Source organism: Artibeus jamaicensis, unplaced genomic scaffold, assembly GCF_021234435.1.
Source record: "Artibeus jamaicensis isolate MK-2021 breed Jamaican fruit bat unplaced genomic scaffold, CSHL_Jam_final scaffold_847, whole genome shotgun sequence".
NCBI classification, from domain to species: Eukaryota; Metazoa; Chordata; class Mammalia; order Chiroptera; family Phyllostomidae; genus Artibeus; species Artibeus jamaicensis.
Genome location: NW_026522057.1, coordinates 26,313,001 through 26,331,134, shown reverse-complemented (window position 1 = coordinate 26,331,134; position 18,134 = coordinate 26,313,001). Strand labels below are relative to the sequence as shown.

The following is an 18,134-nucleotide window of genomic DNA, read 5'->3' as shown; positions in this document are numbered from 1 at the left end:
CTGGGGCAGATGACACTTGAGTGGCTAACAAGAAGTACCCTGAGCCAAAGGCTGTCTGAACACGTGGGCCTCAGTTTGTAGCGTTGCGACTGTTGCATAACAGTTAAGAGCGTGAACTTTATATCAGAGTCAAGGTTATTGAACAGCTGTGAGATCTGGAGCAAGTTAATCAACCTCTTTCAGCGTCAGTTTCCTCTGGCCTCTGTTAAAAGGGATGACAGTAGTTCTGTGGATGAGAAAGGGACCCCGTACTGAACCTGACAAGCCGGCAAGGGCGTGGGGCAGGGGTGCAGCATAGCAGGCCCTACAACCTCCGAGACTGAAAGTAACATCAGGCAGTCTGAACATAAAACTCCTAACTAAAAGCAGATCCTAGTCGTCAGTCACATCCTTGACAAAGGTCAGTCTTACCTTAAGTGAGCCCATCTACTGTCTTTGTTGCATCTAAGATAACACACGTCTGAAATGTCAGAGTCATCTTCTTTCCCAGACCCAAGACCATAGAACCCCTCATTGTTTTCTTGTTCCCCAAATACCATCTCTCTGTGCTGTAAATGTTCATTGGTAACTGTCCTGTACCCACTAATGTAACAGAAGTATGTGTCTCTCTGTTTTACTCTTTATTCAATTTCAGAAATTTCTCTGCTTTGCTTTTCCCTGCCTTCCTGATCTACTACCAATGAATTTCATGTAACCACGCCCCCTCGTGTCTACTGCTTGGATTCTAATGTACAAAATAAGCTGTAAAACTGCCGTCCTCCAGAGCATTTTTCAGTTCGTTGAGATTTTGCTTCTTGGCAGTTGTTCTCAGGTTGGCTTAAATAAACTCATAAAAGTTCTCTGCAGTTTGGGTGTTTTTTATATTGACTGTACCTACTTTGTTGGAGTCTTCCAAGGATTACACCAATGTTTAGCACACCGCTTGGCACACAGGAAGAGCTCAATGAATGTTACCACCACCATCACCATCATCATCATCGTCATAGTTAGATAAGTGTGATTGTATGTATATGTATTTATAAGGAATAGGCCCATCCAAGGGGAATGAGCGAATGTATTGCCACTCAGGGAGAAGCCCATGAGATAAAATGAGGATTCTCCAAGCAGCAACCCTGCAGCTTTCTGCCCCTCTGCTTTCGATTTTCCAGCCCCAGGCAACTGCTGACCTGCCCTCTGTCACTGTAGATTAAATTTTCTGTTCTAGAATTCATACAACTGGAATCATACAGTGTGTACTTTTTTGTATCTTGCTCCTTTCACTAAAAAAACAACAACAACACATTCTTCCATGTTATTTGTATCAGTAGTTTGTTCCTTTTTATAGCTGGATAGTATTTCATTATATGGCTATACCAACTTTGCTTACTTGTTCATTCATTCATTCATCTCCTGATTACCATTTGACTTGTTTCCAATTTTTGGCTATTATGTCAGGCCAAACCATGCAATTCCTTGTGTGGGTATATGTTTCATTTTCTCCATTATTGTTATGCTATCCTCTGAATTTGTATCGAGAATCCTCCTCTATGGCTTCCTTAAGGACCTTCCTCCATCTTTACTTTCTTGCAGCTTCTGTTGCTCCCTAATAGTGCTTTCTCTTCAACCTACCAACCATTCTATTCTTCAAAAAAAAAATCAAATCAAACAAAACTTCCCTTAACCATGATACCTCATTGAAGAGCGTGTTCAGTATCTCTGGGTGCTACCGCCAGGTTCTTGTCTCTCCATTCCTGTCTGCTTACTAGTTGTCTCTGCTTGATGTCCCATGCCCACTTCCAAACTCAACACCTGTAAAACGGTCGCCTGCTTCTTCATGCCTGCCTTCCACATCCCCAGCCTGCACCTCCCCCGGTACGCTGTCTGTTGCCCAGTAGCACAGATCTACCCAGTCACCTGAGTCAGAAATGTGCCCCCTCACCCTCTCCTCCTCCATTCAGTCACCTGATCCTCTTGTAAGCTCTTGGACTATCCCTCCTCTTACTACCCTTCATTGTCTCTTACCCGGACTGGTGGAGCGCTCCAAAGCAGTGCTCTGCAAACTTTAAGATGCACACAGATCACCTAGGGATCTTGATAAGATGCAGATCTTGACTCAGTAGGTCAAGGGTAGGACCTGAGATTCTGCATTCCTAACTAGTTCCCAGGTGATACCCATACTGCTGGTCCATTCAATCTTCACTTTCCCTTTCTTGATAACGTCATTTAGTCTTGTGACTTTAAATACCGTCTATATCAGATGACCTCAGCTCTCTAGTAAATCTCTAGTCTGGACCTCTTCCCTGAACTTGACTCTGTTCTCCATTTGTCCACTTAACCATCACCATTAGGATACTTAATAGATATCCCAGATCTGACTTCTTTATAAAAAGAAGTGCTGATCTTCCCTAAACTACTCTATGGCCACTTCGTCTTCTCAAAAATAACTGTTCTTTTAGTTGCTTAAGCCAGAAAAATTTGGAGTCATCGTTATGCCTGGTTCTCTCACAGCTTGTGTTCCATATATCAGCAAAGCACGTGGGCTCTACCATTATAATGTATCTGGAGTCTAACGATTTCTCACCACTTCTGCCGCTACGGCCCTGGTCCAAGTCAGCGTCAACCCTGCCCTGGATGATTGGAGTAGCTTCCTGTCTGGTCTCCTGGTCTCGCCCTTAATTCCCTCTGTATTCTGTTCTCTGAGAAATCTTTGAAGATACGTCAGGTCCTGCCACTTGTCTGCTCAAAACCCCACCCTGGCTCCCCATTGCCTCTCTGACTGCATCTGCTGCTGCCCCTCCCTCTGTTACCGCTGCCTTGGCCACGCTGAGCTCTCTCTCCCGGGACTCGCCAGTCGTGCTTGTCTCAGGGGTTTTGCATGGTTACCTTTCCTCCAGACATCTGCGTGGCTCGCTCCCTTGCTTCCTTTAATTCTGTGCTCGAATGTCAGGCCGTTCTTCACCCCCCTGTCTAGAATTCCAGCAGTCCTAATCTTGCCCTACTTTGTTTTCCCAATAGCCTCATTATTTATTTATATATCTGTGCGTGTGTATACACACACATGCATAATTGTTTGTCTCCTAACACTGGAATGTAAGCTTCACATGAATAGAGAATTTTGACAGCTTTGCTCACTGCTTTATTCCTAAGTGTCCAGCATAGTCATTACTCAAGAAATACCTGCTGAATCATGATGAATAAGTAAGAATTATTTCTCAAGTGCACTGATTTTAATCCCGGTTGAAACCCTCTAAAACATCTCCATTCATTATTGAATAAAATCCAAACTCATATTGCATCTGAGGCTGGGGACACCCTAAAAACTATCTTCCAGTCATTTCATGTTAACTTAAAAAAATTCTAATAAAGTAGGAGAAGAAAAAATGTAGAACTTTTTTACCTTTCCCCAATGAAATGTTTTGACTATGACATGTATCTAAATAGAAACTCCAATTTTTATATATGTTTTTAATTTAAGTAGAAAATATGTTTTGAACACTAATGGTATATTGTATACAGCCAAGCTTTCAGGTTAAGATAAACATTTAGAAATTCAATATTCAATTCAATAGTAATTAGAAATTTTTTACTTGTAGGGTTTAAACAACTATAAAAAAAGTACTGTTGAAGATTAAATTTCAGTTTTTAAAAATTTTAAATAGAAGGCAGTGGATATCAATCATCAGGTATTGTTTTTCTTATAGTAAATTTAATGAGTTTAACCCTGGAGGATTTTTTTTTTGTTAAAGATTTTATTTATTTATTCAGTTAGTTCATTTTAGAGAGAGGGGGAAGGAGGGAGAAATAGAGGGAAAGAAACAATGATGTGTGAGAGCAATATCAATTGGTTGACTCCTGAACACGGCCTGACCGGGGATCAAACCTGCAACCTAGGTATGTGCCCTGACTGGGAACTGAACCCACAGCCTTTTGGTGCGTGGGATGATGCTCCAACCAACTGAGACACCTGGTGAGGTCTAAAATTTCCTACTGTGTTTTTAAAGAAGCAATAAATTGACCTTATTCAAACACACAATGTGAATCACCGTTGTTTTGAAACTAAACCTTTGTTATTAAGATTTATATTTTCCTTGTTCCTTTTAAGTAGTTATTTCTATGGCACCCATCCAGCTGATGCTACTAACATCATTGTAACAGAAAAGGAGGTTCAGAAGGCCAAACTAATAATCTTGAAAGAAAGTGATAGGAGCTCCTTATATGGGGTGAATTTGGGTGTGATTCAGTCCTGTGATTTTGGTTGAGCTCTTCCTTTTTTATCCCTTGTCAGTGCTTGTTAACACTTAAAGACAGCGCTCTTCCAAACCACTGGTTTGACGTGCTTCCTGCTGTCGCAGCTCTGGCATCAGCTGAGCGTTTCATCTCTCGTCCCAGAGTAGCAGGGTAGGAGGTGGTCGTGTGCTTGCTGGCAGCGGTCAGGAGCGCAGCTGCTGGGACAGGCTCAGCCTGCTGGAGACGTGCACCCGAGGCAGGAGACCAGCGGGGCTCGGCGCCGGCTTCAGACTGTTGGTTTAGCGTCTGGCCTTGCACAGGTCACACTGGCCAGCCAGAGCAGCCCCTGGCTGGAGAAAAGCACTGCAGGGTGGACAGTGGGATCGCATTCAGTGGGGTGGACTAAGGTGAGAAGGCTGGCTTTTTACGTCCCTCTCCCACCCTCTCTGCTCTTCTCCTGCCGTTGGGACTCCTTCGCTTCTTGGACTGCCCCTTGCCATGTGACCATCCTAGTCCAACAGTTCCTTCCTGGGGCTGATGATAGCCTTTGACAAAGACAGGTTACCTGGGAAGATTTTTGCTTACCTGTAGAAACCAAGCTGCCCACTGATAGCAACACAGACAAGTAGTAAAGTTCGGGAGTCGTTTTTTCCTGCGTTTGGGAGGGGAAAAGCACTGTGAGGAATACTGCTTTTAATCAGAACATGCATTTAGTGTGCTTTTGCCCCGAGGATTTACACAGAAACCGGCACCAACTTAGCCAGAGACGGAAGGCTTGCTGCTGCAGGTGCCAAACCTGGTCCAACATTCCACTGTGGGTTAATATTGTAACTTACAAAAAAAATTCTAGCAAAGCGGAATGCACACACAAAAAGAAAACCCTCCCATGGAATTTTTTCACTTCCCCTGGCGAAATGTTTAACTGTGACATGTGTCTAATTAGGAATTCTAATTTTAGTGTAAATAGAAAATAAATATCAAAGACTAATGGTATATCGTATACAGCCGAGTTTGTAGATTAAGCTGAGCCTTAAGAAACTCAGAATTTAGAAGCGTACACAGTCCGCTGCCAAAACTGTTAACACCACGGTGCAGACTCCTTCGCTGAAGGACCCCACGCCGAACACAGAGAACATCCTCCTCAGGGCCCGTGGGCCTGGCTCCAAGTGGGTAAGCAGCACAGAGAAACCTGGAGGGACCACAGGGCAGCTTGTTTTCCAGTGAGTCAGCCCAGAAACGCGTTCTCGAACGCAAACCCAAGTGGAACGTGTTTTCTCGCTTTTCTGACAGGTCGTGTTCTTACGGCCAGGCTGGCGATAGTAACTCTTTGACGGTTTTAGGAGTAACGTCTTTACGATCTCACTCAGACTGCACAGCAAAACTGTGAGGCAGGCACTATCTGCATTTTACAAATGAGGAAAGGGCTTCTGGGGGCGGGTGGGGGGGGCGCTCAGGGACTCCTGCTGCTGTGGGGCCAGGGAGCTGGCCTCCCTCCCTCCCTCCCTGATGCGGGGCCCTGGGCATCGCACACACTGCCCCCTGGTGGAGTTGTGATTTCATGGGGGGGCCTTCTAGACCAGGGCCTAAGGCACTCAGTTTCTAGATCTTCATTTAAAAAAAACAAACAAAACAACTCATCACTTTTTGACTTCCGGTTGTCAAGATCCCTGGTCTTCTACTCACATCATACCTACTCAGTAACTATTTATTGACTGAGTGAATAGATCTGCTGTATTTATATGACCGTAAAGGATTTCATAACACCGACGTGAAATATTTGTATTTAAACTTAATTTGGGCCCTGACTGGTGGGGCTCAGTTGGTTGGGTATTGTCTGCAAAGCAAAAGGTTGCCAGTTTGATTCCCGATGAGGGCACAAGCCTGGGTCGCTCACTCGAGGTCGGGGCACATACGAGAGGCAAGCAACCGATCGATGTTTCTCCCTCACACTGATGTTTCTCTTCCTCTCTTTCTCCCGCCCTCCCCCTCTCTTTACAAATAAATAAATAAAATCTTTAAAAAGTTAAACTTAACGTGGTTTCATACTCAAATCACAGAACAACCAAAATCGCGACTAAGGAAGTTTTAAAAATTTCCTTCATCTGACTTGCAAACGTGGGCTTTTGCTGAAGTTTCAGTCTGAGAGCTCCTGAAAACAGGAAGTCCTGTCTCCCCCACCGAGTAGACACTTAAATGCTGGGCAGAGTGCCTGCCCTCTTACCAATTGTGAAGTAGGTGAAGATGATGCTGCCGACCAAGTTGTTTAGGAGAGGTTGGCTGCAGTACTGGGAAGAACTGGGCCTAGAAATCAACACGCTGGGTTGTAATTAACATGTTACTGACTGGCAGAAATCCGCTCTAGGCGGAACACGGGGAGGCACTGCACCCCCCGAATGCTAACCCCGGCCTGGCACCAGGTTCATCTGGCTCCAGGCAACTCACTTAAGAACCTCGTCCCTTTAGCACAAGCAGTATTAAGAGTTGTTAATATTCAGCCCTGCCTGGTGTGGCTCAGTGGTTGAGTGGTGGTCTGCAAACCAAAGGGTCGCTGGTTCAATTCCCAGTCAGGGCACATCCCTGGGTTGTGCCAGGTCCCCAGTAAGGGGTGCGTGAGAGGCAACCACACGTTGATGTTTCTCTCCCTCTCTTTCTGTCTAAAAGTAAATACAATCTTTAAATTAAAAAAAGTTGTTAATATTCATAATCAGTGGACAAATAAAGTTTGCCATTTTTCTAATTCCTAGTAATTGATCGTTTTGGTGAAAACTGTTTTGTAGAAATCCTGGCCTGCTGGAGCAGACATGAGCGTTACAGCACACGAGCCTGCCTCCCGTAACAGCAGCGGGCAGGTCTGCGGCAGGCTAATTACAGCGAGGCCGCAGTTCCCCTTCCTTCTCTGCCACTTCAGGGGCGGGTTCCGTTTTCAGATACTTTCAGATTATCAGGGTGCTCAGAACTGCGATTGTGTTGTTTTGGATGCGCCACACTGCATCCACTTCGTTTGCCCCATGAGAAGGTCGTTAGCTGGCTGAGTTTTCCTGCGCAGACTAGTCTCCCACGGAGAATCTGAAATAACAGGTCAAGTCGTAATTGGGTTGAAGGTTGCCTCTGCCGCTCTCAGCCCCGCTGCCAGGCTCCTGGGACTGGTCTCTAGGGAATCCTTAAAGTGAAACGTCGGGGGCCCTCACCATCTCTTCTTCTGCTAGAAGAAATAAGTGCTGATTAAAAATTAAACCCAGTCTGCCCAAACCCAGTGGCTCTCGCTGCATTGAGATTTTTGACTTTTCCAAGAGGTGAAGCAGGTGACAACCGTCGGTACTAGGGGCAAACACAATGGGGCAGGCTGCAGTGAAGCACGTAGTGGGGGTCTCAGCGCGCACCCCAGCCTCCTCCCCAGGTGAGACTCAGGCAGGCCCGGCTGCCGGTGAGGGGCGGGCTGCCGAAAGCACTTACCTGAGCAGAACGTAGAACTGGAGGAGCAGGGCGGCGGTCCCCAGCAAGGACACTGTCACTTGGCTGTGGGGCACAGTGAGTTACAGTTTACGTCTGTTCAGTGGTGAAATGGCTTCAAGAAACCAGTCAGGTTCTGTTTCAGGATAATGGGATCTTAAACGGCAGAGGTGAAGTTTTAAATACAGCCAAGATGAATTGAGTGTAAGAACGTGCCAATAAAAATACGAAAAGTGGCTGCCGTTCATCCGGCTCCCACTGTCGTGAGCGCTTTTGACACTGGTTTCTAAGGAGCCTTTGGAACCTTGGTTTCAGACATTTTTGGAATTTTGTTGAGATTACATGTATGTAGTTGCATATAAGAACATCTTCCCCCTTCTCTTTCTTCACCATACACTCCGTTAGTTCTTAGACTATTTTATTAATTGGGTCTAGCACCGAGCGACTTCAGGATATTTGTAGAAATCTGATTTACCCTCCAAAGACTAATATTTATCCCACTGGAGGCACTCAAAATAAAAAAAAACAAACAGGCAACTTCAAAATATACTGCCAGACTGTTTAAATCAATAGCACATTGTTAGGACTAGAACATGGTTACGTGCTTGAAGTCGTTTTAAAAGGCATGGCTTCTTTTTAGAGGCACAAATTCCAGAGGTGGCCAAGTCAGCCACACTCTTTAAGTCAGCGCATGAAACATCCTGAAATGGGGCAAGAAAGGCCAAACAATTCCTATTCTTTCCGAAAAAGTTAATGTTTTAGAAACTGAAATGTTTACAGAATGTTTTGTTCATTTTGACACACCAATGTTTTTAAAACCCCAGAAGGTCAGTGAAGTTGAACTTGGGAACTGGAAGTAAATTTCAGCTAAACTTTCAGACTGCGGACGGGAAGGCACACTTACAGCCGGCGCCGATAGGATGGTGGCAGCGAGAGGTGCACCTGGTACGCCGTGTGGGCCAGACAGAAGTGAATCATGGTGTCCTGGTCCTGGCGCCTGGAGCGGTCACGGAGGGTGCCCAACAGCCCTGTTAGAGCTTTCAGACCCCTTCCCCAGTTCCCCACCTGCCCCGTCCCCCTTCCCTGCAGAGGACATACTCTCCCTTGGCCAGGGACAGATCCCTATGCCTTTAACCCACCCTGGGCTATGATTGGTGCCCACAGTAACTTAATTCCCCTGCGGCTCCGAGGGTCTAAAGTTTAGTCTGAGCTCAGGTTGGTTGTATCTACAGTGAAGTAATAGGACTGAGCTGGACATTTGAGACAGGTCGTGAATGTGACAAGGGAGAAAGCTTTCTCTAAGCCGAGAGATCAGCTTCTCCACCCCTATCCCCAGCCCTTCCCCTGGGGAGCACCTGGACACCTGAGCTCATCCCCAAGGTCAGGGAGCGGCTTCGAGCTCTTTGTCCCAGCCTTCCCTGTGGGCGAGCCGCTCCCCTGGGAGCCAGCACCTCCTGATCTCAGGCCCCCTGATCTGCGGCTCACAGCTCAGTCTCCCCCGGGGACAGTACCTGGAACCCCGCCCTCCACCTTCGTCCAGGAGATTGCGCTGGGCAGGGTGCTGCAGGGATGTTGCATTCGCCATGGGCCCCATAACACCCCAGTACTTAGTCTGAGAGTGGGGGCGGGGTTAGGGAGGGGATGTGTGGGAACAAGCCCCAAGTGAATGCTGGTTTCACCCTTGAGGCGACTGAAGGTACGACATGTCGATCGCTCTTACCAACTAACTCACTTTTTAATGCCACCTTTCGCTCCTTTATATACTGTCAGTGATTTAATGTCCCCGTGGTTCCTGCCCCTGCGCTTTGTTTGCAGAAGGCCTCAAATATTTACTGAATCAATGTTTCTTATGTCCATCCCATGACCACTTAAACTGAAGCGCTCAGGCCTCCGTTTTAAGAGAAAATAACAGAGAATGTTATTTTTTCTGCTTTAAGACTGAGAAAAGGAAGACTGGGACAAAAGGAAGAAGTGGTCAGGGTCAGGTTGCCCGGGATCCTCCAGTGAACATAAGTAATTGGGGGCGTAAGCTCCCAACCATTACACTGCCCAGGCGGGAGACTGGCTGACACTTCTCTATGAAATCTGACCGGTCCCAGGGACAGAACTGCGCTACTGACGGCCAGGTTACCCCCCCGAGAGGCCCATTGGCAAGGCCCCACCTATACACTCAGAGCTTCGTATTGGCTAATGTGGAAGGAAATTTAAACTACATCATTCATATTGGTAGAGAGATAGGAGAGGATAATGCCTTGATGAATCAAGACCAGGATACCATGAAAAGGAGCACACAGAGAAATTAATAGCAGAAATGAAAAGCTCAGTACATGGGCTGGAGGATGAAGTCAATACCCAGAAGTGGGAGCATGTGGTAGAAATAGGAGAGAAATGGTAAGACCGTTAGAAGCCCAGTCTGGGTGCCCCCACTCTAACGAAGAGGTATTTCTGAAGAGAACAGAGAAAAGGGGCGGCAGGAGGTCACGGGTGGAACAGTTCACAGCTGGTTTTCGAGTGGAAGGTACAGCTTTTGAGCTGTAAAGGGCCTGCTCAGTGCCCAGAATGGAGGGACAAATGTCCCCACTAGAGGACATCAGTGTGAAATTTCAGGACACAGAACAAAGAGGAGACCTTACAAGCTTCAAGGGAGAAAATAAGTAAGTCACACTGAAAGGACCCAGAAGCGAATGTGACTTCAGAGTTTTTGCTGTTTGCTCTACAATGTAGAAGTGGTACCTTCAAAATTCTGGGAGAAGATGATTTTCAAAAATGGTGTATTTATTCTCACATGTTTAAACTTCAATTGCCTTCCAAGTACTTTCCATTGGATGCAATATACCTATCGAGACTTTCTTTTGCTGCTCAAATCAGTGTTTGAACTTGTTGATTTTGATGCCTTTTAGTCCTTCCGCTGTTTTGTGTTTCACCTCTCCCACATCGGCAAGACGTTTTGCTTTGAAGACATTTTTCACCTGGGGAAGCAAACACAAAGTCACCCGGGGTGAGACTGGGTGAATAGGGAGCATAGGGACGGGGGTCATGCTGTTTTTTGGTCAAAAACTGCTGAACACTCAGCACCATGTGGGCAGGTGCTCTCATAAGTCACCCATTATCAAATGGGCAAACATGTTGAAAGAGTCTTCCCAAAAAAATTCTCTGAAGCTGAAAGCAGCCTCTCACAACAACACCAGCTGGCACACTGATCCAGATGGGTTCCCACGACACTCACCTAGTGGGGGAAGCCTGAACTGTTGTCCGAGGGGCCCGCCCTCCAGAAGATATGGAAGTTTGGGAGAGGAGAGTGGGGGTGTACGAGCGCCCATCCTCACAGATCATAAGAGAAAGTAAATAGACACTGTTTACACTGGGTGAATTGAGGAATAGCACTAAGAGCATATGGTATATAATGATGGTAGAATCTGCCAAAAGAAATAGCTGAAAAAGTTAACGGTGGTTGCCTTTAGGGAGCTGAATAGAGGGTTTGGTGAGTGGGACGTGGTCGATGATATGGTTTTCGTTATGGACTTTTATCACCCAGTGATTTCTCAATCTACATTCATTTAATAAAAGTTTTTAATGACATTTTTAGGTCAGATGTCTTGCATTACTTCAGTAAGTTTATGGAAAGATCAAATGGAATAATTTATGTGAAAAAGAAGTTTTTGCCCTGGCTGTTGTGGCGCAGTGGATTGAGCGCCAGCCTGCGAACCTGAAGGTCACCAGTTTGATTCACGGTCAGGGCGCATGCCTGGGTTGGGGGCAGGTCCCCAGTCGGGGGCATGGGGACATGTGAGAGGCAACCAATAGATGTATCTCTTACCGTCAATGTTTCTCTCCCTCTCTTTCTCCCTCCCTTCCTCTCCAAAAATAAATAAATAACATCTTTAAAAATTTTTTGAAAAGAAAAGGTTTGTAATTGTAAGCTATCATTTGGTGGACTGGTCACATGATCACATTGACTTAGAGGCCGCCCGGTTGCTGGGGAGTGGCGTTTGGGGGACAACACTGTCACCATGATGGTTAACTGGCCGCAATCACAGAACTGCAGTCGCTTACAACAGTGAACATGCGTCTTTGCTCCGAGTCTAGGGTCAGCTGTGGGTTGGGGACCCAGGCCAGGCTCAGCTGATCTCACCAGAGCCAGCTGCAGTCCAGCTGGTCCGGCGTGGCCTCCGCCACCTAAGTAGTGGCGGGCTGTCTGTCAGCAGGACCGCAGCGCTCCCCCCACGCTCTGTCACCCCCCAGCGGGCTGGGCCAGTTTCATGGCAGAGGCAGGAAACCAAAAGAAAGTGGAAGTGTGCAAAGCCTCACCGGCATATGGTCACAGCTGCCCCATTCTTTTGGCCAAAGCAAGTCACAAAGCGTGGGGAGGAGATCCCCATCCTCTACGGGAGGGGCGGCACATTCACACCGAAAAGGGAGGGTGGAGAAATGGGGCCACTCGTGCAATTCATAGTCTTCGAAGCAGCCCATCTGATTGGAGTGAGAACACAGAAGGTTGTCGGAAGACCCGTAACTGACGTTCTTTTCCTTTGTAGACAACAAGGGAGGTGTCGGAGCGTGCCGTGTAGATCAACAACCGCAAATTCTCAGCATGGAGAATTCAGAGAAGACAGAAGTGGTTCTCCTTGCCTGCGGTTCCTTTAACCCTATCACCAACATGCACCTCAGGCTGTTCGAGCTGGCCAAAGACTACATGAACGGGACAGGTAGGCATAGCAACCGAAGGCAGCGACGGGGCTCAGAACACGCTCCCCTGCAGTGCGGCCCTGTGGCATATTGGATACTTTAAGCTGAAGGTCTTTGAGAAACTGGCAGAATCAGGAGGGCCGCTCTGACCTCCTCCCCCGCCTCTCCCCTGAGGCAGGTCCTAAAACCCTCACGGGAGAGGTGGCCGCCCGGTACTGGAGGAGAGGAACGAGTGGTCATCTCTGAAAGCACAGGGAGGCCGAGTAGAGTCGCAGTGAGCGGGCCTTCACAAGTTCCCCTGAATTTGCCGCACTGCCCTCGTGCTCGTGGCCCTGTCTACTTGTCATCAAAGCCGAAATACTCGGGTTTAACTGGTTCCCGGGGTCTTCATTTCCTTGTGAAGGTTCCTGTGCAACCCTTATGTTAAATAGATGTGTATGCTTTTCTCTTAGTGATCTCCTTCTCGGTTTAATTTTCGGCCCCATCAGGGACCCTACAAGGGTCGAGGAAACCGTTTTTCTTCCCCCTGTACATGAGACTTACTTCATTACATGGATGAACATGGTCTGTGCTGACAGATAGGGGGATGGGTGCTCATACTCACTGATAATCAGGGAACTGAAATTAAAAATGACATCTGTGTTCCCCATCATGTGGACAAAATTTTTTAAGCTTCCCAGGGTCAAGTGTCAGAGGCTGGGGAGAACTGGGCTCTCTCAACACGCTGGGTGGGCCGTGCAGCTTGATTAGGGCGTTTTACAAGGCAGTTCTGTGTTATGTCTCTTTTACCACAGTTGTAAGTGAATGAATGAATGAACCTGAAGCCCTGTTTAAAAAAGAAAGGGAATCTTTGAGTATGAAACATGGTGGTGATAGTATTTCCTGTGTGTAAAATCCAACTTGCTGTACCTCATGTCAAGCCTAACTCTCCATGCAGGAAAATACAGAGTTATCAGAGGCATCATTTCTCCCGTTGGCGATGCGTATAAGAAGAAAGGACTCATCCCTGCCCATCACCGGGTTGTCATGGCCGAGCTCGCCACCCAGAACTCCAGCTGGGTGGGCGTGGACAGCTGGGAGAGTCTGCAGAAGGAGTGGACCGAGACTGCGAAGGTGCTCAGGTACCTGTGGAGGAATCAGCTTTGTTGGTTCTCAGGAGATGGGCTGGGGGCCTTCTCGGCTTTTCGCCACATCTTAGGGCCGCACCCAGACGCACGAAGCCGGCCCCGGGGTGGGAAGGCCAGGGCGGTGCCCTTCCCGTGGGAGGTCATGTGACGCAGTTGGTTTTCCTGGGCCTCTACATCTTTCATGGTGTCGGGAGATGTTTGCCTGCTTGTCCCTGTGGCTCCCTCTGTTGGAGGGTGTACACAGAGGAAGGCCCAGCTGTGCGGTGATGGTTGTCATCGATCTTCTTGGGTGTGAAAGAGGGGCGGGTAATTGAAGGAAGGGGAGCCGTGGTGCCTGACGGCCGCCGAGCCCGTCTCTGCGTGCTGCTTCCATGACAGCGCGTGGGGCTGTCACAGGTCTGGGCCTCCACCTCTGGGGCAGTTCCAGTTCAGGGCTCAGGAAGCAGAGTGAGTAACGGCTAGTTATCACTTGACATTTCCTCGAGTGTGAAATAGAAGGGCTTTCTGAAAAACCTTTCTATCTGGTGTCCGTTCTCAGAATTCCGAACCTTCAGGTTCTGGCCGCGTCAATTAGGATTCACATAGGAACTGGAAACCACTGTGAGTGTTTTACGCCAAGAGGGACATGGGTGTTTAGGCGAAGTGTTAAGGCTGGACGAGTGGGAGTCAGGACTCGTTCAAGGTCACACCTCCTCAGTGGCAGTTGGAGTTCAGGAGACTGTTCCTGCCTCTGCCGCGCCCTCCTGCTGTTCACCGTCCCCGTCTGTCTCCTGTCAGTGACAGGATGATGGAGTGTAGAGTCTGGCCACCACGCTCGCTCTGTAATATTGCCTGTCCGGTGTCACAGCTGCCGAAAGGTGGCCTCTGTCTCCCTTCTTCCTTCCACATCTTTCACGAGTGAGTCTCCTCGGCAGGATCTCGGTCACGTCCAGAAGCCGCCGCGAGGACCCCTGGGAAACGAGTTCAGGGCAGAATTAAACCCGGAGCCTGCAGATGGCAGCAGCTCGGCGGCTTCTCGGCAGGCCCGCTTCCCTTCCTGCTCCGCGGGGAGGGGAGAGACTCAGTCAGGCACCAGGCCCCTGCCTCCCTGCCCTGCCCGGCTCCCCTGGCTCCTACCAACCTGGTGCCCCTTACAGTCTCCAGCTCAAGAATTCAAGAGAGAAGGGATGTAGGAGCACCAGGACCCGGAGCGAGTTCCACAGGTGGTTCAGTTACTTGAATAACTGCAGTTACTTATCGCCGGGCACCTGGCTGCCTGCCAGAATGAAGTCATGCGCAGATGCTGCTGGCAGGCCCTTCCTTTAGGCCTCGGGCACTTGCCCTGCTCCAGGCCCTTACCCGTGGCCTTGTGGTTCTCCGGTCACAGGTCAAGCCGCACTCTTCAGCGGTCAGGAGTGTGGGCTCGGAGCCAGACTGCCGAGCTTTCAAATCCGGCCTCTGCTACTTATAAGCCAGATGAGCTGGGCCAATCAGCGTCCTCTCTCAGAGCAGATAATAAACAACTCTGGAGTGACGGCGGCAATAATATAGTTGCCTTGTGAGAGCCAAAACATGCACTCCATCAGGAGTTACCGGATGCCTCTCGTGTCCTGGGGCTCTAAGCTTCTCCCTCCATTATGGGGATGGTGATGATGACAGAAGAGAATTTCTATAGAATTCATAGAATAATAAATGTTATTATCTATAACACGCTGTGCTAACATTTACTCAAGTAATCCATGCAGAGGGTTGAGGGTGGTGCTTTGCACACAGTAAGGAATGTTAACTCTCGCTGTTGTGATCCGGACACATGAAGCTCAGACTGGAATGGCGGCCAAGTGCTGCTGTGCTCCCAGGGCTCTCCCTGCTTTCCGCTCTCAGGAGCCAGGGCTCCAGGGTGCCGGCCGGCATGCTCTCTGACCGACCAGGCACGTGTTCACCTGCAGTTTAGAGTTTTTACTCGAACCCCACCTTTAACTTTGCATCGGAGGCTCTTGGGCACCTGCAGATGGACGACACTTGGGGCGGGGGGGGGGCGATGAGGAACGTCCTGTTGCTTCCCTGTTTCACAGACACCATCAAGAGAAGCTGGAGGCCGGGGGCTGTGATCGCCAGCAGGACTCACCTGTGCTGGAAAGGCCGGGGCGGAAGAGGAAGTGGGCGGAACAAAGATCAGAAGTTAGTCAGAAAAAATCCCCAGAGCCAAGAACAAAAGGTCTGTATGTTTTACCAGGACTTTGGAGAGCTGAGCCAGCCCCTCTCCTGTTTTCATCTTCTGTTTAGTACGTGTGGGTGCCTGGAAAATGCCCCCGAGAGTTTGATGGCATTTACTGCCCCGAGAGGTTGGGGCAGTAAACGGCATCCGGAGCCCAGTCCCCTGCACTAGTCCTTAACTTAGACGTCCCGGGTCTCTTCTGAGCATCGGAGTCCGATGAAAACTATGACTCTTCTTTCCAGAAACACACACACACACACACGTTCATTTGGACTCAGGTTGTTACCAGAAAGGCGAACCTGAGGCAGGGCCCCCTTCTCCTCCCCAGGTGTGCCGAAGGTAAAGCTGCTGTGTGGGGCGGATATTTTGGAGTCCTTTGGCGTCCCCAACCTGTGGAAGAGTGAGGACATCGCCAAGATCGTGGGGGACTACGGGATCATATGCATTACCCGGGTGGGGAACGACGCGGAGAAGTTCATCTATGAGTCCGACGTGCTGTGGAAGCACCGGCCCAACATCCACCTGGTCAACGAGTGGATCACCAATGACATCTCATCCACCAAGATCCGGCGGGCCCTCCGACGGGGCCAGAGCGTCCGCTACTTGGTCCCGGACCTTGTCTGGGAATACATTGAAAAGCACAACTTGTACAGCTCCGAGAGTGAGGAGAGGAATGTCGGGGTGGTCCTGGCCCCCTTGCAGAGGAACACTGCAGACACTAACTCAAACACCACAGCGTGAAGTTCTGGACTCCCTTTTGGGGGGTTGGGAACAATTATGGGTGTTAGCAGCTGGGGAAAGGATGTGTGAGCCTGTTTCGTGAACTAAAGCTTAAAAGTGGGGTAAAAATCAGTAGTGAATGAAAGTCAGGTTTATATTTTTTCTCTTTATCAGAAGTGGCTAAGTTGAATGTTTTCAGTATGATGGCCTTTTTTTCTTCTCTCTCTAGAACATACAAATCCTTCTACCCTTAAAACAACAGATCAGCAGCACTAAAACCCGAAGACTGTTTCATCAAGCTAACTATAAATAAGAAATCACAAAGGACATCCTGGCTTTGCCACGTGAGAGGAGCAGAGTAGGAAAAGCCAGAGTCCACTTGAAGAACATTTCAGCATGCCTCTTTCTGGGCAGCTGTCGCCCAGCGTGGCCAGAGCAATAGTTCTTAAAATGGCCATCTTGCAGGGGGCACGGCTGATCGGACCCCTCCAGATGTGCAGAGACACGCTGTGAACGTGCCCGGCAGGAACTTCAGGCACAAGCCAACGGCACCCTTTGGAGTGGCTGGCTCAGCATCACCAAGACACATGCCTGCCCGGGGCTCTGCCGTCGGAAACACAGAGTGGGGTCCCAGTGCCGGAATGCTCACAAAGGTGCGCAGGCATCTCCGATGCCCCCCGAGGGGAGAGCCTCTGCCTCAGGTTCTTTACACGGGCCCACAGCGCAGCCCTGGGCTGGCTCATGTTCCAGCCCCCGGCCCCCACCGGCTGGCCACCGTCGTTCTGTCTTCAGGAGCCGCTTCAGAGATGATGTCCCACCACCTGGAACAGAGAGGACCCCAGAGAATGAGGTCCATTCACAAGAATTGTGTTCAGTGCCAGGGCTCTAAGCCTTTATCAGTCGCTTAACCAAAAGACAAACGGAGACCCTGAAAATGGAACACGCCTCGCTGGGCCAGCCCAGCAGGCTCAGCTCCAGGTTCTGGGCGCTGAGGACTGGTGTGTAGAAGCTCTCGGCTCAGGCCAAAGCTTGGGTCTCTGAAGAGCCCCGCTGTGTCTGTTCCAACCCACTGTGAATCCTCCTTTTGTGAATTTAAGCAGAAAAGAGGTCTTTAAAAAACACACACACACACAAAACTTTATTTTTTAGAGAGGGGAAGGGTGGGGAAAAGAGAGGGAGAGAAACATGAATGTGTGGTTGCCTTTCATGCACCCCCTACTGAAGACCTGGCCTGCAGCCCAGGTATGTGCCCTGACTGGGAATCGAACCAGGGACCCTTTGCTTCACAGTCCCGTGCACAATCTACTGAGCCACACCAGTCAGGACAAAAAGGGGTCTTTTTTCAAACACTTGTTCACTTTGTGTCCTTTTGTATGGTCACTAACCAGAGTAGAACTCCCAAATAATAAGGTCATAGCTTTATATTAAAAATGCAAGCTTGTTATAGGGTGGGATACTGATTAAAATTTTGTGGAAGTTTTACCAATTGGTAAAGCAAAAAGACCAGAAATGACTTTTTACAGGATAGTTTTATGAAAATTGTCCTGGGATAGAAACAGGACTAAAGTTAAAATTTTAATGAAAATAGAATAATTTACCTTTTGCAATTTGTATTTCATACCTACATCACTCTAGGTAAAGGAGGTACAGCTGCTGAGAAAAAATACTTAAAATTGTGCCATTGTATAATGAGATCTGAACCCACAGTTTACAAAAGGAAATTGAATTGTTAAATAAAACGATCAAATGTA

The 18,134-nt window shown here is 48.5% G+C and overlaps 1 protein-coding gene across 2 annotated transcripts in view; it reads left to right on the top strand.

Moving 5' to 3' along the window:
• The window catches only part of NMNAT1 (nicotinamide nucleotide adenylyltransferase 1), a 20,130-nt gene extending 1,996 nt beyond the window's left edge, over nucleotides 1-18,134 (top strand). For both annotated transcript variants that reach the window (XM_037165720.2, XM_053660352.1), the window contains 4 exons: nucleotides 12,192-12,362; nucleotides 13,280-13,463; nucleotides 15,521-15,663; nucleotides 15,992-18,134. In XM_037165720.2, coding sequence (XP_037021615.2) covers nucleotides 12,248-12,362; nucleotides 13,280-13,463; nucleotides 15,521-15,663; nucleotides 15,992-16,404 — 855 coding nt within the window. In that variant the 5' untranslated portion in view covers nucleotides 12,192-12,247 and the 3' untranslated portion in view covers nucleotides 16,405-18,134. The remainder of the gene's footprint in view (nucleotides 1-12,191; nucleotides 12,363-13,279; nucleotides 13,464-15,520; nucleotides 15,664-15,991) is intronic.